General features: G+C 36.4%; 1 protein-coding gene across 1 annotated transcript in view; it reads left to right on the forward strand.

The window, feature by feature from the left end:
• Positions 1-26,122, forward strand: part of ACADL (acyl-CoA dehydrogenase long chain) — a 41,237-nt gene that overhangs the window by 11,329 nt on the left and 3,786 nt on the right. Inside the window, exons 4-10 of the mRNA XM_003784982.3 lie at positions 1,144-1,308; positions 5,837-5,903; positions 10,815-10,979; positions 11,602-11,703; positions 12,947-13,060; positions 20,176-20,303; positions 22,989-23,075. Of these exons, the coding sequence (XP_003785030.1) occupies positions 1,144-1,308; positions 5,837-5,903; positions 10,815-10,979; positions 11,602-11,703; positions 12,947-13,060; positions 20,176-20,303; positions 22,989-23,075 (828 nt within the window). The remainder of the gene's footprint in view (positions 1-1,143; positions 1,309-5,836; positions 5,904-10,814; positions 10,980-11,601; positions 11,704-12,946; positions 13,061-20,175; positions 20,304-22,988; positions 23,076-26,122) is intronic.

Genomic DNA, 26,122 nt, shown 5'->3' on the forward strand with positions numbered 1-26,122 from the left:
AAATCTGCTTTTAAGTTGTTAAAAATGATACCATTAAAAATTAAAGAGATAGTTTCATTTCTGTCAACCTGTATGCTTATTTTTCTGCTTTTATAAAGATATTTGAAAGAGAACAGAAAAATAGAAAAGTATGCCCATCAAATATACCAGAAATTTAATATATGAGCGCAAACAATGATTTTAGTTGAAGAAGGGGCAAAAGATTTGAAACAATTCACCAGAAAGTAGTGCAACAAAAAGTAGTGCAAACAGGTTGTTTCAATGAGAAAAATTTATCCTTACTACCAATCAAAATGTAAATTAAATTGATCTGGAGGTATTATATTGAATATCTTTAAAGTCTGTAAAAATGAAAAACTCTAATAGCCAGTGTTGACATACTCCTATCCTATTGGTGGCATTATAAATGAGAGTAATAAGTGTTTTAGGGATTGAAAAGATGACTATATATATATATAAATGAAAATATTCCTGCTGTTTGATCTAGAATGCTACTTTAGAGAATTTGTCTATGTTCAGTAATCATTGTCATGCTAGATCATAATCTCCCAAATTTTGAAGCAATCTAAATGTCCAGCAGTGAGAAAATAAATAAGCAAATTATGCTGCATAAACAATTTAGAATATTTTATAGCTATTTAAGATATATAATTGTCACATAATTTAAGGATATTAATGTCATATAATTATACAAACTACATAAGAAAGATTTTTATGTGTCATATAATTTTAGAAGAAAACAGCAAAGTACAAAATGCACAACATGACTGCATCCATTCCAGAATATGTCCTTACAGCAAAGATAATTTGCCATCACAGAAATAGCTCCTATGTTGGGGTGTACAGTTATAGGTGGTTGCTATTTTAAAATATTTTATCTCTTAATTCATTAAGTAAGTGTTCATTAAGCTTTGTTAGAACACTGTTATTATGACAGAACCAGAAATTGAAAGATCAGTAAAAATGAAAGAGAAGAAACATTCAAGAATGTCATAGGTTTTGTGAGCAGACAGGCTATTACCACACAGAATGATAAAAACTTTAATACTTTGTTGTATTGGTCATTTTTAATTGACAAAAAAACTAGAAACAATAAAATAACTATTTTGAGGTTTAAATTTTCTTCCTTTTTTTTTTTCTAAGAGCATATTCAAATTGTACAGGCCCCGGTTTTAGTCTTCATTCAGATATTGTCATGCCCTATATTGCAAACTATGGCTCAGAAGAACAGATTAAGCACTTCATCCCCCAGATGACTGCAGGCAAATGTATTGGTGCCATAGCAATGACAGAGCCTGGGGCTGGAAGGTAAGTTATAATTTAGTTGGCTTTGAATTCTTGGCAGCAGTGACCTTACGTGTTCTTAGTACTTGGTTTATACAAGACTCTTGACTGTGTACCAAGAGAAATTTAAAGATGAACACAGCATGAATCATGACCTCAAGGAATTTCAAAGTCCAGTAGGAAATTAACAATAAAGCAGATTGTAGTGTATACTCCGTTTGAGATGCTAGCATAGTTTTATGGAAATAAAATGGTAGGGTATGAGTTGAATTTTTAGCCTGATGAATTGTAGATGTGGGGTGAGAGTCACATGTAAATATTAAGCAAGTTGTCAAAAATTGTATTTGGAGCTCTAGAGATAGGGGGTAGCAGCAACACGTTTTAGAAGTCTTTCATTGGTTGGGCATGGCAGGTCACACTTGTAATCCTACCACTCTGGGAAACTGGGGCTGAAGGATCACTTGAGGCCAGGTGTTCAAGACCAGCATGAGCAATATAGGAATATCTGTCTCTACAAAACATTAAAAAAAAATTATCTGAGTGTGGTGGTGCTTACCTGTAGTCCTAGTTGCTCAGGAGGCTGAGCCGGGTAGATCACTTGAGCCTACAGTATGAAGTTTCAGTAAGCTACGACCATGCCACTTTGCTGAAGCATGGGTGACAGAGTGAGACCTTGTCTCAAAAAATTGAAAAGTAAATAAGAATCTTTCCTAAGTAAGCAAGAATTGGTGCAGTGGGAATGAATAAAATCTTATATTTAGGGTGGTGCCTGTGGTTCAGTGAGTAGGGCGCTGGCCCCATATAGCTGGGCAGTGTGGCAGGCACCTGTAGTTCCAGCTACTCTGGAGGCTGAGGCAAGAGAATCTCCTAAGCCCAAAGACCTGGAGGTTTCTGTGAGCTGTGTCATCCTAGCAGAGGGTGATAAAGTGAGACTCTGACTTTAAACAAAAAAAATCATGTATTTAGTCATTTTCTAGTTGTTTAATAAGTGCCTTTAATGTGCCTGGTTTACAGTGGTGAGCAAAATGGATATGGTCTCTCTGTACTTGTTGAGGAGAATGACAAAAACAAGCCAACAAAAATAATTTTAATCATACATTGTGATAAGCATTGTGAAGGAAACAACACTGTGCTATAGGCTAATGGTATATTTGTGTTGGTGAGAGAGGGAAAAACAATTTAGATGTAAATACTAAGAAAGGCCTGTGACAAGTGGTTGTGTTCAAACTGAGACCTGACTAATGAGAAAGACCCAGTTATATAAGAATGGGGAGGGAGAGCTTCTGCACAGTGCACTGATCCTCAAGAGGAAAAGTGGAAGGACAAAAAAGGCACCAAGGAGTAAACTGTGGGTATTAGGTTTCAATTTGGAACTGTACAAAAGATGGAGCAACAGAGACAGACGGACTGAGAGTTAGAAAGAAATGTGGGCATATGCTCTGTCTGTCATGAGAAGGGGAGTCAGGTGGAAAGGCAGGAGGCTGGGGAGGAGGAGTGAGAAACACAGTGAGAGGAGGTTATGGCAGGCCACTGATGGTCTATTCATTGTGATTTCAGTAGCCCAGAGCGCAGAAAATTTTGAAAGAGAGTGTGTTGGTTATTGAGAAATCGAGGCAGAGAATAGAAAGTCATCTTTTGCAGAGATAGGTGGTAAAAGGCAATGTGGAGAGGAGGCAGTACTTTTCCCGGCTAGCACAGTATGGGAGATGATTTACGTTAAGGAGAGTAGCTACTTATGGGCCAACAGGATGAGTAGTGCAAAAGAGCGTAAAGATGTAGCAGAAGCAATAAGAAAAAATCCAAGACTTGTTTTTGCAAAGACCAGGCTCTACTGATTTAAGATGATAACTTTTCTTTTTTGACAATATTATTTATTTTTACATTTTTTTACATTGTTTTTTGTATGGACCTGTAGTTGTTGATCTAGTAGTTTCTTTTTTTTTTTTTTTTGAGACAGACCCTCAAGCTGTCCCCCTAGGTAGAGTGCTATGGCATCACAGCTCACAGCAACCTCCAACTCTTGGGCTCAAGCGAGTCTCCTGCCTCCACCTCCCAAGTTGCTGGGACCACAGGCACCCGCCACAACGCCCGGGTATTTTTTTTGGTTGCAGCCGTCATTGTTGTTTGGCGGGCTTGGGCTGGATTCGAATCCACCACCTTGGGTGTACACAGCTGGCACCTTAGCCACTTGAGCCACAGGTGCCAAGCCGATCTAGTAGTTTGAACCATGGAGAAGCATTGCCAGGTATTTTTACACTTCTTAATATTCAATATTTTACTTGGCAACACAATTAAATTTTATTTATATTTTCAAGATATAAAAAGCTTGGCTGTCAGTATTCAAATTGAATTGTATTTTCTCTGAGATCAGTATGTTCAAGTTCAACCTGTTACATATTAGCTTAAAAGCAACAGAATAAATGAGATCTTGAATTATGTCCAACTTACACATGCAAACAAAGACTCATTTGATTTTTGTTTAAATTTTCTGCCTTCATCTATGGCAGAGGTTCTCAACCTATAGGTCGCAACCCCTTTGGAACAATGAAAATATATCCTGCATATCAGATATTTACATTATGATTCATAACAGTAGCAAAATTACAGTTATGAAGTAGCAACAAAAATAATTTTATGGTTGGGGTCACCACAACATAAGGAAGTGTATTAAAGGGTTGCAGCATTAGGAGGCATTAGGAAGGTTGAGAACCCCTGATCTATGGTTAGGTATAGGTAATTAAGAAAGAAGGAAAAGGGAGAAAACAGGCAGATTTTGTTGGGGCTGGGGGGCGGTCAGTGAGAGTCATGGGAGGATAGCAAATCATCAGATATTTAGAGAGATGAGTAAAGGGCCCGCGTGGGTAAGAGGAGGCAAGCAGAGAAAACAGCTACAGATGAAGAAAAGTCATAGAAGGTTGAGGAATTATGGTGGAAAAATAAGGAAAATCATGTGAGAGGAAAAGAGTAGAGAAGATGGTTCATTTTGTCTGCCAGGGATTTCGTGCTTTAATTTTCCTCCACAGGTAATGGTTGCAATTGCTAGAAAACATCTGGTGTTTCACTGCTTTCCCCTTCCATGTACATAGGAGGCTTCATTATGTATAATTATGTTATTTGTATGTTACTTCAGCATTTTATAAGTGCTTTCATGTTAATTTTCTTATTTTGGCATTATGATTATCTGGAATATACAGACATTATGATCTCTAGATAAGGGGGAGAAAGAAAATAATAAATAAAGTATTTTGACCAAGTTCATAGAGCACATTGATAGTTGTGTGATTTGGGGTAAAATCCCAGAGCGTCAAAGTCTTATCAATGAAACTGGGATTATTATGAGGATCAGAATTCTTAGCATTACTAAGTAGTACACTTTTAAACAATTTTTAATATTTTATGTTTACTATTCAAAAATTTAAGAAAAATCTACAAACTGAGCTATGTTACTACCTTTATGTTTTCTTTGATATGTCCTATATAGAATTGTTTTAATAGGCAAGTACACTGTTAATGAATGATGAAAATTGTACTTATGATGAAAATTATGGTGTTAGAATATAGAAGCTTTCAACTTTAAAATGTCCACAATCAACATCCATCCTTTTGATGAAAATCAGGGTATCCATTAGTTCACAACCCTGTATCATTTAATCTGCCTTTCATATAGTTGGCTCTACATTATGTGATCTCCTCCTGAAACTCACCTGTAATGTTTGAAGTGATTAGATGTGTAATGGATAATTGCAATTCATGTTTCTGATATTTTGGTATGTGAGAGGTCCCCAAGACCGCTCCCAGGTTCAATAATCTGCTAAGACTCATAAGATTCAGCTTATATTGTATCTGTGGCTATGATCAGTAAAGGATACAAAGCAAAATAAGTCAAAGAAGAAGTCTCTTGGGCAAAGTCCATAAAAAACAAGGAGCAGATTCGTAATTGCTAGATCATGGAAGAAGCCCAAGAGCCCATCAGTCCACAAATGGATCAATAAATTGTGGTATATGAACACCATGGAATACTATGCAGCCATTAAGAAAGATGGAGACTTTACCTCCTTCATGTTTACATGGATGGAGCTGGAAAAGATTCTTCTTAGCAAAGTATCTCAAGAATGGAAGAAAAAGTATCCAATATACTCAGCCCTGCTACAAAACTAATTTGTAGCTTTCATAGGAAAGCTATAACCCAATTTTAGCCCAGGAATATGGGGAGAGGGGAGAAAGAGGAGAGAGAGAGGGGAGGGGAGGGGGGAGGGTGGGTGGGGGGACAATGATTGGTGGGATCACGCCTATGGTTCATCCTTTAAGGGTACGTGTGAGTCTCTCTAAATGTAGAATATAAATGTCTTAACACAATAACTAAGAAAAAGAAAAAAAAACAAGGAGCAGCTTCGAAGAGTTCTTTCCCAGAGAAGATACATAGGAGGACTTGCTTAATTCCTTCAGCTGCAAGTTGTGACCTGTGTGAAATGTTATCTACCATTAGATAGCTGTAGCTCATTAGAGACTCAGTGCCAGTTGATTAATTTTTTATCTTTTCTTCCAATTATAGTGACTTGCAAGGAGTAAGGACAAATGCTAAAAAGGATGGGAGTGACTGGATCCTGAATGGAAGCAAGGTGCGTAAAGAGGGATGTGGGTGGGTCTTTTCTCCAAAGTCCTGCTTTGGATAACTATGTCACAATTACTACTCAATATTGATCCAGTTAAATCTAAGGAGTCACACAGGTTTTAATTTAGTTGTTTTGGAGACAGAAATTTATGACATTTACATTGCTTAAGATCTGTGGTAGCCTCTTCTGTGTTCCTTTTTTTTTTGGCATGGGTCCTGAGGTGGCAAAGGTTGTTTTAGCATCCAAGCAGCCCTTATCAAACCAGAGAAGGGAGATATAAGGCCTACCTTGCCCAAACATGGGGCAAACAATACTTAAACTTTATATTGATGAAATACTGGAAAAAATATAAAAAGAGATTCCTTTTCATAAATATACGAAGAGTTTCACAAGATCCTAGGAGAGAAAGATTCAGGAGCCCTTCAGTCCTTCTGAGAATCAATCAACTTACTAATAGAATTGGAGAGCCCTTCCAATTAGGGTTGTAAACAAGCTCAGGAGTAAATATATCCCTTAAAATCTGGTACCATTGAGGGCAAATAATACTGTCTACCTAAAATCACGTCTGACATATACTCAGTAAGTATTTGTTGTCAAGTGTTAAATGAAGGAAAGATGTTCATTTTCTACACTGTTCTAAGGTCTTTCTGTCATTATTTTCCAACGTCTACTGAAGGGCTAATTTTTGTTTGTATAAGCTAATGCCTTTGCAGTCACAAAATGGAGTCACTGGTGTTTTTCAAGTATTGTCTAATAAATATTAATCTAAATTATTCATCCTAAGAATAAACAAGTGCTAACTCCAGCATACAATCAGTTAACTCAGTGTATGTAGAGGGCTTGTTTTGAAAGAAGAGTGGGATATTTGGTCAAAAGTCAAATGGGAACCACATGGTCTTATGCCTCGAGCTTCCTAAGCAGGCCTAGTCTGCTCAGTTAGTCTTCTGTGGGAACCATCCAGAAAAAGTGCCACAGACTCTGTTTCAAAAACTCCATTAGAAATAGTAAAAAGTATTAAAAGCAAGTAAAAGTAAAGGAATGGGTAAGCAAATATGCTACATCTAAGCTATTAATAATATGCAGCCATTAAAATACCAATATAAAATTTTTTAACAGTATAGGACAATAATTATTATTTATTTATTTATTCATTCATTTATTTTTTAAGACAGAGCCTCAAGCTGTCGCCCTGGGTAGAGTGCTGTGGCATCACAGCTCACGGCAACCTCCAACTCCTGGGCTCAAGCGATTCTCCTGCCTCCGCCTCCCAAGTAGCTGGGACTAACAGGCACCTGCCACAATACCTGGCTATTTTTGGTTGCAGCCATCATTGATGTTTGGCAGACCTGGGCTGGATTTGAACTGTCCAGCTCAGGTGTATGTGGCTGGTGCCTTAGCTGGTAGAGCCACAGGCGCCGAGCCAGGAAAATAATTATTTATGAATGTTAAATGAAAAAACAGGATGTAGAATATAAATATATATATATATATATAGAATAATTTTAACAATCTTAAAAGAAAAAGATGAGAGAGTCACAATGATGTTTGTATTATATACTCATGTATGATTATTTGTTTCTTTTTCTTTGTAACTTTACATCCTATCTATAGAATATCTACTATGAGGATCTGTCATTTTATTTTTTTTATTTTTATTAAATCATAGCTGTGTACATTAATGCAGTCATGGGGTACAATGTGCTGCTTTTATATACAATTTGAAATATTTTCATCAAACTGGTTAACATAGGATCTGTCATTTTATAAGCATATAGTACTCCCCCCCAAAAAATTGGCCCTTGTTAGGGATAACGTTAGCCCTATTCAAATTGTTGACTATGATAGTTAGGAAATACGCTGAGAAAATTCACTTATAAGGAAAATTCTTTTATAACTTTATTAGAAAAGGGGATCCATCATGGTGGAAGCACTCATATCAGGTCTAGTTAGTGTAGAAATGGTTCAGAATTTCTAAATCCTTTTCTGTAATTACCTCCAAGAAGGAATTTTGGAGGACTCCACTTGATTTTACCAAATTGAGATCAGAGTATTAAAGTGGATAATTTTTGCCCTATGGACTGTTATTCTCTTCCTTTCCTTTCCATCATTTATCTAGTATCTATAGTTAACACATATCTGAGACCAGGGATTTTAGAGCATACAGGTGCTGATTCCTGGATATGGTATGATTCAAAACAAGCAAATAAAAAGGCACTCTTTCAGCTTCTAATAAAGTTATAAAAGAATTTTCCTTATAAGTGAATTTCCTCAGCTTATTTCCTAAATATCATAGTCAACAATTTGAGTAGGACTAACGTTATCAGTTATCAGTTCAGCTGTGGCAACTGCACAAGTGATCACTATTACTTTAGAAAGGTAAGAAGTAGGGAGACTTGCAAAGTCTTTGAGCAGAGGGTAATGTAATGAAGCAGTTCTGTCAAAATAATATTTTTGCCATAATGTATAGAATTTTTTTGAGAAATATATTTTTCAAACTACATGTTTAAAACATCCCTTGAAGGCCTCCTGTATGCTAAAGACTATTCCAAGCATTGAGGATAGATATATGGACAGGAAATGGCTAAGAGGAAGGATGTTGAGAGTCTTTATCATTGTGTCACCCGTACCCACACTGCCACCGTTGCTTCACTTGCTGTCATATAGCTGGCACTAGCACCTTTCACCCATTCATTATTTATATGTGTCAGCACTGTGCATTTTACTGAACAAATCATTTAGAGGGACGGATGTTAAGTAAAGAAAGTACTAGTATCATTATACCCTTACTGTTTCAAATGGCGAGATCATCTGCAGTTTGATAAATGTTAAGATCATGATAAAGTCAGGGTGCTGTGGGGGTGTTTAACCCAGCCTGGAGAATTTGGGAAGACTTTTTGGACAATGTGATATCTGAACTTAGTCCAGGGTGAGTAAGATTTATCACAGCCAAGTTGGCAAAGGGCCTCCCAAGTGAAGAAATAAGATTTTCAAAGACCTGTAGGTCAAGAAGACCTTGTAATATGGAGGTCAGCAGATAATTTGAAAGCAAGTAAAAGTAAAGGAATGGGGGTGGTGCCTGTGGCTCAAAGGAGTAGGGTGCCGGCCCCATATACCAGAGGTGGTGGGTTCAAACCCAGCCCCAGCCAAAAACTGCAAAAAAAAAGTAAAGGAATGGGTAAGCAAATATACATCTGAGCTACTAATAATATACAGCCATTAAAATACCAACATAAAATTTTTAACAGTATAGGAAAATAATTATTTATGAATATTAAGTGAAAAAAACAGGATATAGACTATAAATATATATGTATATGTATAATAATTTTAACAATCTTAAAAGGAAAAGATGAGAAAGGAGAGTGACAGCAGAGTAGAGCTGGCCTGAGAGCAGGGAATGAGGAAGAGTGGAACGAACAATAAGGCAGGAGAAGTAAGCGAGTGCCAGGTTTTTATGAGTTTTGTATATACCACTGAGGATTTAGAATTTATTCTGAAGCCTAGTAGGAGCTATTAAAAATGTCTGGAGAGGGCGGCACCAGTGGCTCAAGGAGTAGGGCGCATGCCCCATATACCGGGGGTGGTGTGTTCAAGCCCAGCCCCAGCCAAAATTGAAAAAAAAAAAAGTCTGGAGGTGGTATGATCGGGTTGTATTTTAGAAAGATCTCTGTGACATCATGCTGGATGATATGGCTGTAAGAGAGATCAGTTGTGGGGACTTAAGCAAGAAATCATGAGGACTGGAAATAAGATAATGACAAGTGAAGTAAAAGAGTGAATAGATTAAAAAAATAAAACGTATTGAAATGGATTAGAAAGAACTAGATGCCAAATCGGATATGAAGCAGAATGATAGCATGATTCATTGAAGTATTCACTGAGATAGGGAAATAGTTTGATCTGCAGGATTGGGTAAGAGTAGGAGTGGAGGGCGGTACCTGTGGCTCAGTGGGTAGGGCACCAGCCCCATATTCCGAGGGTGGTGGGTTCAAACCCGGCCCAGCCAAACTGCAACAACACAAAAAAAATATAGCCAGGCGTCATGGCAGGCACCTGTAGTCCTAGCTACTCAGGAGGCTGAGGCAAGAGAATCGCCTAAGCTCAGGAGTTAGAGGTTGGTATGAGCTGTGATACCACAGCACTCTACCTAGGGCAGTAAAGTGAGACTCTGTCTCTAAAAACAAACAAGCAAAAAAAGAGTAGGGGTGGAAATGAATATAATCTGCCCACGAGTCATCAGGTGGAACTGTCCAGAAGCAAGCAGGTGTACAGATCTAGATTCTAGCAAGAAACGTGGCTTCGATAAAGCCTTGGAGTAATGAGAATGTAGAGGGCAACTAAAACCATGAACGTGGTTTACGTGACCCAGGAAAGACCCAGGAGGAAAAGTTAATTGTTAATATGTGCCCTGGGCATATTTCATTCTTCTTAATCAATATCATCTGATAATTTCTATCATTTAGTTATTTTTTCCTCCTTAACCATAGTCTCTCATTTAGGCCATTTTAAAAGCAGGCCATCCATTATAAAAAAGAAAACAGGGAATTTTCAAAAACTGAGAAATAAGCATATTAATACAAATACTTTAATAATAGTGCCATTCAAAGCTGATTCCTTTTTCTTGTCAGTAGCTTCTAAAATACAATTTATCATTTTAATATAATAGATAATTTGGTTTTATTTTTTAAAGGAATATAATCTGTTAATATTATTTAAAATAGGAATAAGAAGAAAGGCTTCATTCTTTGAGAGATGGGTAATTTTTCCTTGATTCTTTATAAGTTCATGTATAAATAATCAACCCTGCTGATAACTGGATAGGGTACAGAGAAAGAGATAAAGCATGTCGAGTCTGTTTCAGCCTGCACGTGGATCTGAATGACTATGGCTTGTTACAGTGCACTTGGGCTTTTGCAGGTATTCATCACTAACGGGTGGTTAAGTGATGTGGTGATTGTGGTTGCTGTCACGAATCGTGAAGCTCGCTCTCCAGCCCACGGCATCAGCCTTTTTCTGGTGGAAAATGGAATGAAAGGATTTATCAAGGGACGTAAGCTACATAAAATGGGATTAAAAGCACAGGTAAGTTGTATGTAGATACTATTCAGATAATAATTGAGTTTACTATTAATGAGCTATAAGACTGATATAGAGAATACATGTGGCACAATCATGTAATTCCTATGCTGAATCCCTAAAATATGCTTTTCAGAAATAGTAAAGGAGATTTATTCTCATTTATGCCACTGTATCTCTTTCTGGGGGTCACCAATGAAAATGAGTCAGAGTATTTTGAATATCTGCTGTAGAAAGGGCAAAATTAACTCCATGGTAATAAGTCATCTATTTATAAAATGTATTGAAAAAAACTGTAAAGAACAGAAAATGTTTTTTCTATGCCTTAATAAAACACATGTTTTATTTAGTATTTATTAGAAATCCTTGGTACCCCTTACCTAGAGAGCGGACAATATTAGCAATAGAATGGCAGTGTATTGCAATGGAAACGCTACAAGTTTTAGAACCAATTGACCTGGATTTGAATTCCTGCTTTACCTCTTACTAGTTGTATTTATTAACCAGTCCAACTTGGTTTCCAATTTGTTGGGTTTTTTGCTTTTTTTCTTAAATAGAATATACAGTCACCTCGTTAGGTTATTGGGAGATTTAAATGAGAACATTCTATATGTCACTGGTTTCATAGGACACTGCAGAACTGTTCTTTGAAGATGTGCGGTTGCCAGCTAGTGCCCTACTTGGAGAAGAGAATAAAGGCTTCTATTACCTCATGCAAGAGCTCCCACAGGTCAGAAGTGTTTAAGATTCTATCTTTTGATTAGGTAATTAACTGAAATAGGATAACACAGAACTCTATAAATCTATGCATGGAAAACTTGTGAAATAGCCAATCACTTGAGTGTCAAAGTTGTCATAAAAGTGTGAGTTTTATAGCCTAGATAAGTAAATAGCTGAACTCAGGAATACTCACAATTGAAGCTTATAATGTGAGTAGGAACATCAGCTATTTCAATTCCTTGATTCTGTTCTTGGAATGATTTTACCTTTTTAACTATAAGTCAAAATCTTTTAGCTCTTTGTAAGGGAATGCCACCAAAGCATTTGACAAAATACTGTAAATCACAAAGAAAAGGTGTTAATTTCAGACTGAAAAGTTGTAGCTGGGTAAGGTCAGTTCCCAAAGAAGCTTTTGGAAGGTGGCTGACAAGTGATCACTGAACCTCGGATGCCAGTGTAAGTGGGTACACTTGCCTGATGGCTGCCTTGACATGGGCTAAACATTGAGAGCAAGGGCTAGGAATACTGGCACTTAAGCAGAATATGAAAGCCACCAGTATGGTGGACGTAAATTGACTAAGGCTACTTTTACACTAATAGATAAAATTTAACCTGTGCACTTTAAAAATGTTCATTTCAACAGGTGCATTAAGTTATATTGGTGCACAGAAATAAATAAAAACAACTGTGGAATTTATATACTCATAGATGAGTAAAGAGAAGAGAAAATTAAATGAATTGCATATAATTAACACAAGTATTCGTAAAAATAAAGGATTTGCTTTAGAGAGTTATCCTTACAGATATGTGAAAAGAATCTGTGGGAGCCTTCACTTACAAAGATTTAAGAAATAAATTAATCTTTAGCAGTTTATTATTATAAAGATTGGAGGATCTTTTTATAAATGAAATTGAGGCTCGGCACCTGTGGCTCAAGTGGCTAAGGCGCCAGCCACATGCACCTAAGGTGGCAGGTTTGAATCCAGTCCGGGCCACCAAACAACAATGATGGCTGCAACCAAAAAAAATAGCCAGGCATTGTGGCGGGCGCCTGTGGTCCCAGCTACTTGGGAGGCTGAGGCAGGAGACTCGTTTGAGCCCAGGAGTTGGAGGTTGCTGTGAGCTGTGATGCCACAGCACTCTGCCCAGGGGGATAGCTTGAGGCTTTGTCTCAAAAAAAAAAAAAAAAAAAGAAATTGAGTGAAAAATCACTTATATAGAGTATTATTTAAGACCTAATTTTTATATCATAGGAAAGGCTGTTAATTGCTGAGTTGGCAGTTTCAGCCAGCGAATTCATGTTTGAAGAAACCAGGAATTATGTTAAAGAAAGAAAAGCTTTTGGGAAAACAGTTGCCCATATACAGGTAAGCTTGTTGCATAGTTTTAGTATTATCATAGTTTAGTATTAATCATCTGAAATGGGTCTAGTGTAAACAAATCTGGGGTAATTTTTATAAAAAGTAAAATCATTAAAAGTGAGAAAGTAGAGAGTAAGATAAGAGGTCCTAGGACACAGTCCTTGAGGAAAAACTGCAAGATATAAAGGTGGAATAGGGAAGGAAGACTACAAAGATGAGTGAGAATGAACAGTTAGAAAGCATATCAGAGGGTGCTGTCACAGAAGCCAAGGAGGAAAGAAGATTTCATAGAGGAGGGAATGGGACCAAATGGTGGTTTGAAGAAAAATGGGATGAAGAGTATGTTTTGGATGTAATGATGTGGAAATTATTCAGTAAGAGCCATTAATGGTGGTGGGGTTGCAGGGTGATTGGCCGGAGTGACTGGAGAAGTCGATAGCAATGAGGAGTAAACTCTGCTGAGATTAGCTGTGAATGGTGGTTGAGTGGAAGGATGGAGATGGAAGAGGGTAGAGGGAGGGAAGGATTTGGGAGTCAGGGGAGATACTTGGAGGTTATTGTTTTTTTTATTATTATTGTTAGAATGGGACTATGGGAATATGTTTTAATACCTAGAGAAAGGTTTTAGTAAAGAGGGAAAGATGATAGATGTGGAAGGGATAAGCAACTGCACGGGCTCTTTGAGAAAGGATGAGGTTGTGGGAACTGAAATGTGTGAAAAGATAGACCTTCCTATCTCCATAGATGAACTATTCCTCCATTTTAACAGGAAGAGGAAAGGACGGGTGTGGATTCAGTTAGTTACACAGCCTGTTGGTAAAAGATTACAAAAGTTCTTTTCAGAAGACCTATTTCCTTAAACAACAATAGACAAAGATAGTTCTTGAAAGAAAAGAGGGCGAAGAGGGCAGGGAGGTGTCTAAGGAGAGTAAGGAGGTTTGAAATACCCTCTTTAGAATGAGACTGAGTTTACTAGAGGAACGCAGTTAGCCTGGCAGTATTCAGGACCCAGGTGAGGTGAGTGATCATGAATTTATAGTGGTACCTTCTGTTTTTTGGTGTATCAACTTTACTATAAAGGTTTAGCTACCCAGGTACAAACACAGAGAAGGTGAATGATTATGTTTATTTAAGGATGGGTTTTGCCAGGAAATGAAGTTTAAGTAAGGTATTTGCAAAAGAACTCAATATATATGGTGTCCATGATCACCCAACATGCCAATTAAATATTGAATCATCTAGTTTTTTCTTAAATGAAGGAATAGTTCATAAGCAATGCAGTCAGAAAATTCATGAAATATCTCACCAGCAAAATACCCTGGATTTAGAATTCTGCTTAAAATGTTTTAAGTAAAATGACTTTGGCTGAAAGGCTTTGTGAAAGTAGAAATGAAATGCCTTGGTAGCTTTTCAGGACTAGCATTATAGAAATTCTGTTGAAGTGTGGCTTAAGTCCTAGCACATTTGAATTTCTGTAGTCTAGGCAAGTTGTGTTCTCTCTCACAAACATTTTCTACTTATTAATTCATGAAATATATTTGATTTATAAAACTGAATGATCGTACAGTTGTAAATCTTAAGATTTGTAAAATTTATTCACAAATAGGAATATTTTCCTATTTTCAAATAATATCAGAAACTACCTCATAGACTTGTTGTGATAATTAGATGGGATAATATACAGAAGTGCTTTGAATTTTGCCCAGTAACGTAAGCCCTCATTAAAGTTGTCTATTATCATTATTTTAACCTTACATGATGCCTTGTTTCATTTTGTTCCTGTATAAAGGACCTTTAATCAGCTTTTTCCTCTTATTCCAGAGCTGGACGTTCTCTATGTCATTTTGGGAACTATTTGGTCATTTAGTTGACTTTTCTCCATCTTAAAGAAAAGTCTTTACATCCTAACTCTCCTATTGGGATAATAGACCTAAAACAGTTGTTCTGAATCTCTAAAAATGAGGCCCACAATTAAGAACACATTTTGTAAGAACAGTATGATTTGACTTGCCTAAGTTGTGATTTCCTTAAGAGGAAGGATGTTACACTTTATATTCCTTTGCATTTATGGATTGCTGATTTACACATATCAGCGGCCATCTATGACTGACCTTTCCCTCAAACATTTAGAAATGTCAGGGATGGGGGTTGCAGAGGATGGAGGTGTAACTCATATAGTGTGTTGGGGGACAGTGTGGTTAAATATCCTGTAATTGAAAGATAGTTTGTTACTGCAACTATTGACCGTTTACTACAACTCTTACTCAAAATACCAGTAATATCCCATTGAGGAATACTGACATAAGTGATTTATGCCTTTTTGTTTCACTGAAGTATATACTAATTGGCTTGTAAGCATTATGTACTCAAATATAATTTGATAGGTATGACTCTGGAAATATACAATAGAGGCTCCTGGCAGTATGACGGGAATAATACCATTTGGTGTCACTCTGCAACTTTCTCAACTGTACCCAGAATAGAATCAGTATCATTTGCTTGTGAAATCTAAACACTACCAATTTCAGATCACAAATGTTTATTGAAACAGTCAGGCTTTCTTTTTCTGGATACTATAACAAATGAATTAGACAGACGTATTTTCTGTTTGTGAATCTACATTTCCTATGTTTATGGCCTTCTTATGAGATCATAACAGATAAATATAACATTTGCTGCTCATAGATTACCTGAATCATGCAAAAAGATTTTACATTTAAACACAAAGGAAATAGAAAATTGGTCTAGACTGTTTTATTGTGTTTTGACAACAAAAAGAAAAGAAATAGTTTTGATCCTTCCTTTTCAAAGTGTTTTATTGTTGCCTCCTTTCAGAGGTAGTTTGCTGAAATTTCAGTAGGTGGCAGTAGCGTTCTGTTTCTACAGGCACATTGCTGCTCGCTAGGGGTATTTTCTAAATATGTGTGTATGTTCTGGCTTCTCTGAGATATTTCTTCTAACCTTCCTGTTTTATCTAAATAAATATCTTTGAATAATAGGTATTTCGATATTTCAAGCTAGGAATATATTCAGAAAAGATGAATAACTGCCCATACCTATACCCCCTATTCTGTAGCTGGATATACTATGGTCTTAATTATTCAGTTGAAATAGAAGACCTTTAAATGTTACATTATACTTAGCATTTTTTTTTTTTTTTTGAGACAGAGCCTCAAGCTATCACCTTGGGTAGAGTGCCGTGGCATCAAGCAACCTCCAACTCCTGGGCTTAAGTGATTCTCTTGCCTCAGCGTCCCAAGTAGCTGGGACTACAGGCGCCCGCCACAAGGCCCAGCTGTTTTTTGGTTGTAGTTGTAATTGTTGTTTGGCAGACCTGGGCTGGATTCAAACCCACCAGCTCTGGTGCATGTGGCTGTCTGGTGCATGTGGCTGGTGCCTTAGCCGTTTGAGCTACAGGTGCCAAGCCAGGCCAAATGTCATTTTATGACTACATAACCATTCATCTTCTTTTTTCTTTGCTACCCTTGAATTTTGAACATTTTGGGCCTTTCTAACCATTTGGGATGCATGTCACAAAATTTATTTTATTTTTAGAATAAGACCTACCATACTGATTGATAGAGCAGAAGTTCTGGGATGTTTTTAAATCTGTACTCTCCAAGTTGATATCGAGTTTCATGATTTTTCCATAGACTAGACAATAAAACCATAAAATTCAGATGGTAAATAATTATGGCTGTCATTTTTGACTACACCCTATGTGCCAGACACTGTGATAAATAACTAATTTTACTTTTTCCCCACAACCCTATACAGTATAAGTATTTTAATTATCATCATTTTATAGATGAGGAAGTTAAGGCATAGAGAGGTTAAGTAAGGTGCCCCATGTTGTACCGTTATTCTAACACCGGAGCCTACACTCTTAACCCATATATTATTTTTACTGCCCAGAAGGTAATGAAGTGAAAATGGAATGTTCTTTTCTAATGAGAACTCCTGGTTAGTCATTTTCCTTTGTGGTATGTGTTCCTGATTCTAAAGGCACAAGTATTAGGGACAAGAGTAGGAGAGGAAAAAAATAGCCCTTCTTCCTTCTATGCCTCTAAAAAAGAAATATCCAGTTTTTAAGACCTGGAACGTGGGGCTAATTAACTATAAAATTAGGTAGCAAACATAATTTGTTTTACATATTTAAATAATAACATGATAATACAGCTAATAGTGTTGGTTAAATGAATACTGGGCTAGATAACCTCTCTAAGATGTCTTCTGATTCCATAATTCTAAGGTTCCAAGAATTCTGCCATTCAGAACTCTGAAGGAGACTCTATCCAGTATACTCAGTAACCTCAGACAATCTTTTTAATGCTAGCTGCAGAATTATTTATTAGCAAATATTAATCACTTAAAAATACTGCCATGAACATGTTGATCACTCACAAAAATATATGGCAAAATTATTAGTTGCCATTCACTAAGGAATGATTTCAGAAAGTATGACGTAGTGTCTGCAGTGAAGAAAGAGCAAAGACCTAATCTATTTTGTAATACCCAACTCAATACCAAGAATACATAAATACTAAACTCTTTATCCCAAGAGAGTACATTATATACTCTTACAGAAATTAATTCTTTAGACCTCCAGACCTCAGTGAATGCACTGAAGCAGGAATTTTAAATGATTTCATCCTGGTTTGAGATTTAACTTCAGCTTCTAGAAGCTCCCAGCATTTGCCTAGGCATATGTATGTATGAGAGAATCAGGCTTAGAGATTTTCATTCTCATACTGTACCTAGTGCACAAATGCTCGAATGTCGCATCACCTCAGGTCAAAAGTATCTTGAGACTTGTTAGATCCCACTTGTTTTCCAGATGGAGTGTAATAGATACAGTAGTCATTGAACTAAGTCAGGAGTAGGCTTAGAACTCAATTTCAAGGATTTTAATAGAATATATACTCATCTGTCTTCACTACAGAGAGGATTATTTTCCCACATTTTTCATTTCTTGTTTCATCTTTACATTTTCTGTGAATAAACTTGAATGTGTAGGTTGGCAATAGGGAAGTTTTTAAATTAAAGGCTAGAAATTTGGCCTAATTAAATATATAATGAATAGAAACGGAGATAAAAAATGTTTACGAGAAAGAATGAGAGGGGAAGGAAGTTTTGATATAACCCAGCATGATTGCACTTAAAGGCCCAGATACAGAGATAGAGGGAGTTTGCTGCTAGCCTTCCCACTGCTTGGTTTTAGAATGATTAGATGCCAGTTACATTCTGTGTTTCTAGAACAGTTAGTTGGGGTTTTTTGTCACAGTATATCCTGTGAGGAATCTGTCCCTCAGGTGTCCTCATCCACCTGACACACCCTGCTCTTGCTTGGTCCTGGGTTTTATTATACTCTCATTTTAGACTCTTCCAGAAATGCTAAGTACCAAAACTATCCCCACTGCCAATGACACTGAAAGATTTCAGTTTGGTGTTTTGAGAAAACCAGGCCCAGCGTCCTCAGAGAACGTAGCCCCACAATCTTCGTTTAGGAACTCAGTCATGGCTTGGACTTTGCCAGTGCATAAGTGAGTTGCATTTAACTTCTAATGTGAGTTTCACTGCACCACTTTTGTCTTTAATGTCCACGTGTATGCCTTCTATTAGCCACAGTGAAGGTCTCACTCATAAATGCCATAGTAGAATGCTCAGATCTCTGTTTCCATATGAATTTCCACAATGAAGATACAGCTGGCTGACCATATCCAGGCCTTGGACCTAAGTAATCAGCTACAGTGGGTGTACTTTTGGAGGCTACCCAAAGTAGGAAGCCAGAATCAAGTCCAAGCCAATTTCCTAAAGGAGGTTCCAGAGTCAGTGCCAAAAGAACAGATGGTAAATTCAAAGTTCAGAGTTTAGGAGCCAAAAGTCAGGAATAAAGTAAAACTTTATTTAAGTGAGAGCAGTCAGGAGTAATTGAGGATGGTCGAAATGGAATAATTTCCAAAAATATTATTGGTTGTCCATAGCTTCCAGAAGGAGGTAGTTACATAGGTATATTAACCTTGATAGTCCCAGACCATTCGGTTCCAGTTAGTCTGTGCTAGAAAAGCTATTGAGAGGAGTAGAAGGGAGCATGGGAAAGGGTGGAAGAGGTTGCAGGGTGCTTTGATCTCCTGAGTGCTCTGATTCCATTATTTCCTATTGCATTCTACAGATCTAGATTAAGTACTTTGCAATATGAAATCAAAAGATCTAATAAATATTTTTGATGTATTTATAACATATAGAACCCTCTTGTCCGTCCAGCTGTTAGAATAGGGAAATGTATATACTTGATTTTATTAATAGAAAAAAAAATCTTCAAGGATTTAGTCTCTGGAGGAAAATAAGTGTTTTCAACAGCTGTAAAAAAAAAAAAAAAAAAAAACAGGATGGAGCTGGAGAATGTTCTGAGCAAAGTGTCACAAGAATGGAGGAAAAAGTATCCAATGTACACACCCCTATTATGAAACTAATTTATACCTTTTATATGAAAGCTATAACCTAATAACAACCTAAGGATACGGGGAAGGGGGAGGGAGGGGGGAATGGGTGGAGGGAGGAGGATTCGAGGGTTCACTTCTGTGGTTCATCTTACAAGGGTACAAGTGAATCTTTCTATGAGCAGAATATGAACGTTTTAACACAATAACTAAGAAAATTACGTGAAGGCTATGTTAACCAGTTTGATGGAAGTGTTTCGGATTGTTTGTGAAAACACCACACTGTACCCCAGAAGTGCATTAATGTACACAGTTACCATTCAATAAAAAAAAAAAAAAAAAAAAGAAAAAAAAAAAAAAACTGTACCACCAGATGGTGCTCGCACATTAAAATCATGCTGTTTCTCTTAATGATTTAGAGTTTAGAATCTAAAATGAAGTATATTACTTATGTTTTTATATATTTTTTCATCTTTTTACAGTTACCCTTAACCTTGAAATATAGGGAGTTTTAAATTTAGTCTGATTTGGTAACATATACTCTTTTTATGAAGGAAAAAAACAGCAATTTCACTTTTGTTTTGCTCTGTCTTTTATTATATAATGTTTGATATGCTAGGTGAGTCAAAATTTGTACTTCTACCATGCTCATTTTTTTCTTTTATTTCCTGTAAACTTAAGACGGTGCAGCATAAATTAGCAGAATTAAAAACACACATATGCGTAACCAGAGCTTTTGTGGACAGCTGTATCCAGCTGCATGAAACGAAACGTCTGGACTCTCCCACTGCTTCCATGGCAAAATATTGGTATGCGTGCTAATGTAATTAAAATGTGGTGTTTGCTCGAACTGTTATGAAATTCTGCCAACTTTAAAACTCCTTGAGTGTCTTAAAGGAAGACTTTAAGAATGTAAATGAATGACTGATTAGTTTATTTAAGTAATGATTTAATTTTAAATTATTTAAAAAGTGGTAGTCTAATGAAGTTGAAAGAAAACAGTAAAACTTAGGAGTTTTGAGATAGAGTCCCAATGTTTTCATTACATGACTATAATTAAACTTAATTCCCCTAGGAATACTTTTCGTTATTTGTGAAATGACTAGATTGGACACCATGTTTCTATCTAAGGTGTTTTCCAGATCTAAGAAAAAATAAAATTCTTGAAGAGCTGATGGTCCCATCAAAAGTTATACAAGCTCTACAAAGTGAAAGGGGGGAAAATGTCCTATTAAGTTTAGAAAAACTTTCAACTGAATTAAATATCATTAGCAAAGGTGTTAAAAGATGAGTTAATTGAAAAAAGACCCCTATCAGGCTTTTGTGTATTTTAAGATTTAAAAATATACAACCTAAATCAGATCTGGAAGTGGATTTGGTTTCTTCTTTTTAAAAACAAACATTCTGTATAGGCCAGTAAAAGAGTTGCAGCTCTCTACTTCAAACTGAGAGAAAGAAGGTATTTGTACCTCCATGCTGCCTTTGTAACCGTCTGTCTCACCTCTTCTCATTCATGAGAGGGACCCACTTCCAACCTTCTTTGGAAGTACTCTATCTAAGCTTTCTCTTTGTTCTTAAATAAAATTTCTCTTTGTTATACTGAAAAAAAAAAAAAAAAGACATTCTCACATCTCATTAGCCCAAAACTAACCTAGAAAAAAATTCCTGTCATTATTCATTAACTTGTGTTCAGTTCAGTCATAAGTAGAAGAGGGGAAATATTTGGTGCTTTATGTAATGATTCCTTAATAATAAAATTTCCAAGTTATAAATTAATGTTGAATTATTGATTGCAATTTGGGGGAGACTTTTTATACTTTCATTTCCATTTAAAAGTTCTTTTGACTATGGCAAAAAAAATGTGGAAAAATTTTAGATATTTTTGAGAAAAGAGGAGTTCAGCTAGCTCTCTACCTCATTGTTCTTTGAAAACATGAGGTGTATAACATACTGGTATGTTTCACTGAAGCAGAGGAAGCAAATAGATATAACTCAGTAAATATTTTACGGTTGTACTTGCCAAATAACACAAAAAATTAAATTCCAAATATTATTACCACCAGAGTCTGGTAATAATTATGTTGATAACATATTTCTTAGGAACATCCTCACCTATTTAAAATTAAGTTTTAAAGGCTCAGCTCCTGTAGCTCAAGTGGCTAGGGCGCCAGCCACATACACCGGAGTTGGCAGGTTCGACTCCAGCCTAGGCTTGCCAAACAACAATGACAACTACAACCAAAAAATAGCCAGGCATTGTGGCAGGCACCTGTAGTCTCAGCTACTTGGGAGGCTGAGGCAAGAGAATCACTTACGTCCAAGAGTTGGCGGTTGCTGTTAGCTATCGCTGCAGTTACCCAGGGTGACAGCTTGAGGCTCTGTGTCAAAAAAAAAAAAAAATTAAGTTTTAATTTAAAGTTAAACATTATTTTAAATAGATAAATGTGTCTATGCTTACTGTTGGTTTATGTTTTCTACTACTGACAAGTAAGTAGAAAAGAATTTTAAACTATCATATTTTTATGTTAAGGTGAATAAAATCCAGACCAATTAGAACTGTAGTACAATCAGGAAAGAATTTCTCTCAAGTACTTTACATTTTTACACACACACACACACACACATACACACACACACATTTCAGGAGTGATTATCCCCAAATATTTTTCTAACAAGTTTCCTAAATTATGGCATGTACTTTAATATCTATCCTCTTAGCTTTTCACTTTTTCCTTCAATTTATTTCTGAAAAATCAGAACCCTAAATATAATTTTTTTAATGTTGAATTTCAAAACTGTGATTTTTAGGTGGAAAGTCACCAGAGAAAAAAGACATGTCACAAAGACAAAAGGAATTAGAGGGCCAAGTAATTTAATTCATACAGAAAATCCAAGTAACTTGGACCAAATTCGGGTCTTTACTATTTATTTTTTACGTCTAAAACAGAGGAAACCTAATAGTCAAGAGTTTTCTACCTTTTGTTTCTAGCCTTAACAGAAACCTAGCCAGAAATATCACTGATAAAGAAGATATTCTTTTTTTTTTTTCTTAGAGACTGAATCTCATTTGTCACCCTCCGTAGAGTGCTATGGCATCACAGCTCACAGCAACCTCCAGTTCTTGTGCTTAGGCAATTCTCTTGCCTCAGCCTTCCATGTAGCTGGGACTATAGGTGCCCGCCACAATGTCCAGCTATTTTTTTTGTTGCAGTTTGGTCAGCGCTGGGTTTGAACCTGCCACCCTTGGATATGGGGCTGGCCCCCTACTCACTGAGCCACAGGCACTGCCCAAAGAAGATATTCTTTATGTGAAAATTCTCTTGAAATTTGTTTCATATGTAATTTTTTCATCTTTTGTGGTTGGCTAATATGCTATTTTAATTGCCTATTAAATGTGTACATTTAAACAATTGTAGATGGTTTGTTGATTGTGAAATACCTCATGGAAGTTCATCTCAAATGTTCCTTCCCTGCTTTTTATTTTGATCATCTAGGGCATCTGAGTTACAAAACAGTGTAGCTTATGACTGTGTGCAGCTCCATGGAGGCTGGGGATATATGTGGGAGTACCCAATTGCAAAGTGAGTATGTTGGTTCTATTACACTTTTCCTACTGATGTGAAGAAAAAGGAACACTTTTTTACTTCAGTTGTAGAGGGAAAGCAGACGTGAAATCTTTGCATTTTTCAACTGACTGCAGATCGTGTTCAAGCTAAAGGAATTATCTTCATGTTATTAATTAACCACTAGGATTTTTATCATTTTTAAAGAAGATGAAGAGGCTGGGTTGCCCACTTCTACAATTCTAGCACTTTGGGGGTCCAAAGTGGAAGGATTGCTTGAGGCTAAGAGTTCCAGACCAGCCTTAGCAACATAGCGAGACCCTAGCTCTGCAAAAAATGTTATGAATTAGCTGGGTGTGGTGGTTCATGCCTGTAGTTCCAGCTACTGGGGAAGTGAGGCAGGAGGATTGCTTGAGACTAGGAGTTTGAGGTTGCAGTGAAGATAACTCCACTACACTTCAGGACAGGCAACAGAATAAGATCTTGCCTCAAAAAAAAAAAAAAAGTAAAGCCACCAATATACTAAAGCTTGATGTCTGACTTTATTTGAATCATTACATAGGACAAATAACACTTTTTTTAAGCCACAAAAAATAGCAATACAGAAAATTAATTTGGATATGAAAAGGATCTAAGTTGTCATAACTTAAATGTTTATTTATTTTGTTCTGAAAAATAAATCAAAAGTCTTCAGTTTTTCAAGTAGATTTTTATAATTTGTTTTTTTTTTTTTTTTTTTTTTTGAGACAGAGTCTTACTCTGTCACCCTGGGTAGAGTGCTGTGGCATCAGTAGCTCACAGCAACCTCAAACTCTTGGGCTCAAGTGATCCTCTTGTCTCAGCCTCCTGAGTAGCTGGGACTACAGGTGCCCACCATAACACCCAGCTTCATTTTTTTCTGTTTTTGGTAGAGATAGGGTCTAGCTCTTGCTCAGGCTGGTCTCAAACTCCTGAGCTCAAGAAATCCACCCACCTCGACCTTCCAAAGTGCTAGGATTACAGGTGTGAGCCACCATGCCCGGCTTTTGTAATTTATTTTTAATGGACTTTAAAAAGTTATATTTTAATTACTATGGGTACATAATAGTTGTATATATTTATGAGATACATGTGATATTTTGGTACAGACTATTATTTGTAATAATCTAATCAGGGCAATTGGGGTATCCATCACCTCAGGCATTTGTCCTTTCTGTATATTAAGAACATTCCTATTCTACTTTTTTAGTTAAAGTACATAGCATCTTATTGTTGACTATAGTCACTCTATTGTGTTGTCAAATAGTATTGTGCATTCTAAGTTTAGTTTTACAACCATTAACCTTCCCTGTTTTATCTGCCCCCTCCCGTTGTAGCCCTCTCAGCCTATGGTAACCATCATTCTACTCTCTTCATCCATGAAATAAATTATTTTAATTTTTAGTCCCCCATATATGAGTGAGAACATACAAAGTTTGTGTTTCTGTGGTTGGCTTATTTCACGTAACATAATTTCTCCATTTCTATCCATGTTGTTGCAAATGATAGAATTTCATTCTTTTTTTGGCTGAATGATATTCTATTGTATATATGTACCACATTTTGTTTATATTCATCCATTGAAAGACTTAGGTCTATTCACAATCTTGGCTATTATGAATAGTGCTGTAATAAGATATCTCTTTGACACACTGATTTCCTTTCTTTGGGGTATATACCTAGTAGTGAGATTGCTGGGTCATATCATAGTTGTAATTTTGATTTTTTTAGAAACCTCCATGCTATTCTCCATAGTGGCTATGCTAATTTACATCCCACCAACATTATAGGTGGGTTACCTTTCTTCACAGCCTAGTGTTTGTTCCTGCCTGTCTATTGGATACAGACAGGGAGATATCATTGTAGTTTTGACCTACGTTTCCCTGATAACTAATGATACGGAGCATTTTTTCATATACCCATTGTCCATTTCTATGTCTTCTTTTGAGAAATGTCTATTCATATCTGCTGTCCATTTTTTAATCAGATTATTTTATTTCTCCCTAATAGGTTGTTGGACCTCTTTATAGATTCTGGTTATTAATCCCTTGTCAGATATGTAGTTTGTAAATATTCTCTCCCATTCTCTGGGTTGTCTCTTTACTTTGCTGATTATTTCCTTTGCTATACAGAAGCTTTTTAGCTTCTCATTTGTCCATTTTGCTCCAGTTTCCTTGCTCCAGCCTTGTGCTTTTGAGGTATTACTCAAGAAATCATTGTCCATGTGGCTTTCTGGATCCTTGAGTGTGGCCTTTTGACTGGATCCAAACTTTACAGGACAAATCCACCAAAGTATTTTTTTCTGTAAAGTTTGGATTTAGTCGAGGGTCTGCACTTAGGGATCTGGAGGGCCACATGTAGCCTTGAAGCCACAGGTTCCTGAAATGTTTTCTTTTAGTAAGTGGTTTCATAGTTTCAGGTCTTAGATTGAAGCCTTTAATCCATTTTGATTTAATTTTTGTATATCATGAGAGCTAGGTAGGGTCTAGTTTCATTCTTCTGCATGATATCCAGTTTTCCCAGAGCCACTTATTGACAAGACTATCCTTTACCCAATAAGTTCTTAGTAGCTTTGTCGAAAATGAGTTCACTATAGACGTGTGGACTTTTTTCTGGGTTCTCTATTCTGGTCCATTATTCTGCATTTATACCAGTACCATGCTGTTTTTATCACTACAGCCTTGTTGAATTATTTAAAGTTAGCTCATGTGATTCCTTTTGTTCCTTTTGCTCAGGATGGCTCTATACAAATTTTAGGAACTTTTTTCTATTTCTGTGAAGAATTTCATTGGTATTTTGATAGGGATTACATTGAATCTGCAAATTGCTTTGGGTAGATGGACATTTTAACAATATTGATTCTTCCAATCCATGTGCATAGAATATCTTTCCATTTTTTTATGTGTCTTCCAACTTCATTTTTCAATGTTCTACAGTTTTCATTACAGAGATCTTTCACTTCCTAGGTGAAGTTTCTTCCTAGGTACTTTTGTTTATTTGTAGCTATTATAAATGGGATTACTTTCTTGGCTGTTTTTTTTTTTTTT

Source organism: Otolemur garnettii, unplaced genomic scaffold (genome assembly GCF_000181295.1).
Source record: "Otolemur garnettii isolate 467f Iridium unplaced genomic scaffold, OtoGar3 scaffold00013, whole genome shotgun sequence".
NCBI classification, from domain to species: Eukaryota; Metazoa; Chordata; class Mammalia; order Primates; family Galagidae; genus Otolemur; species Otolemur garnettii.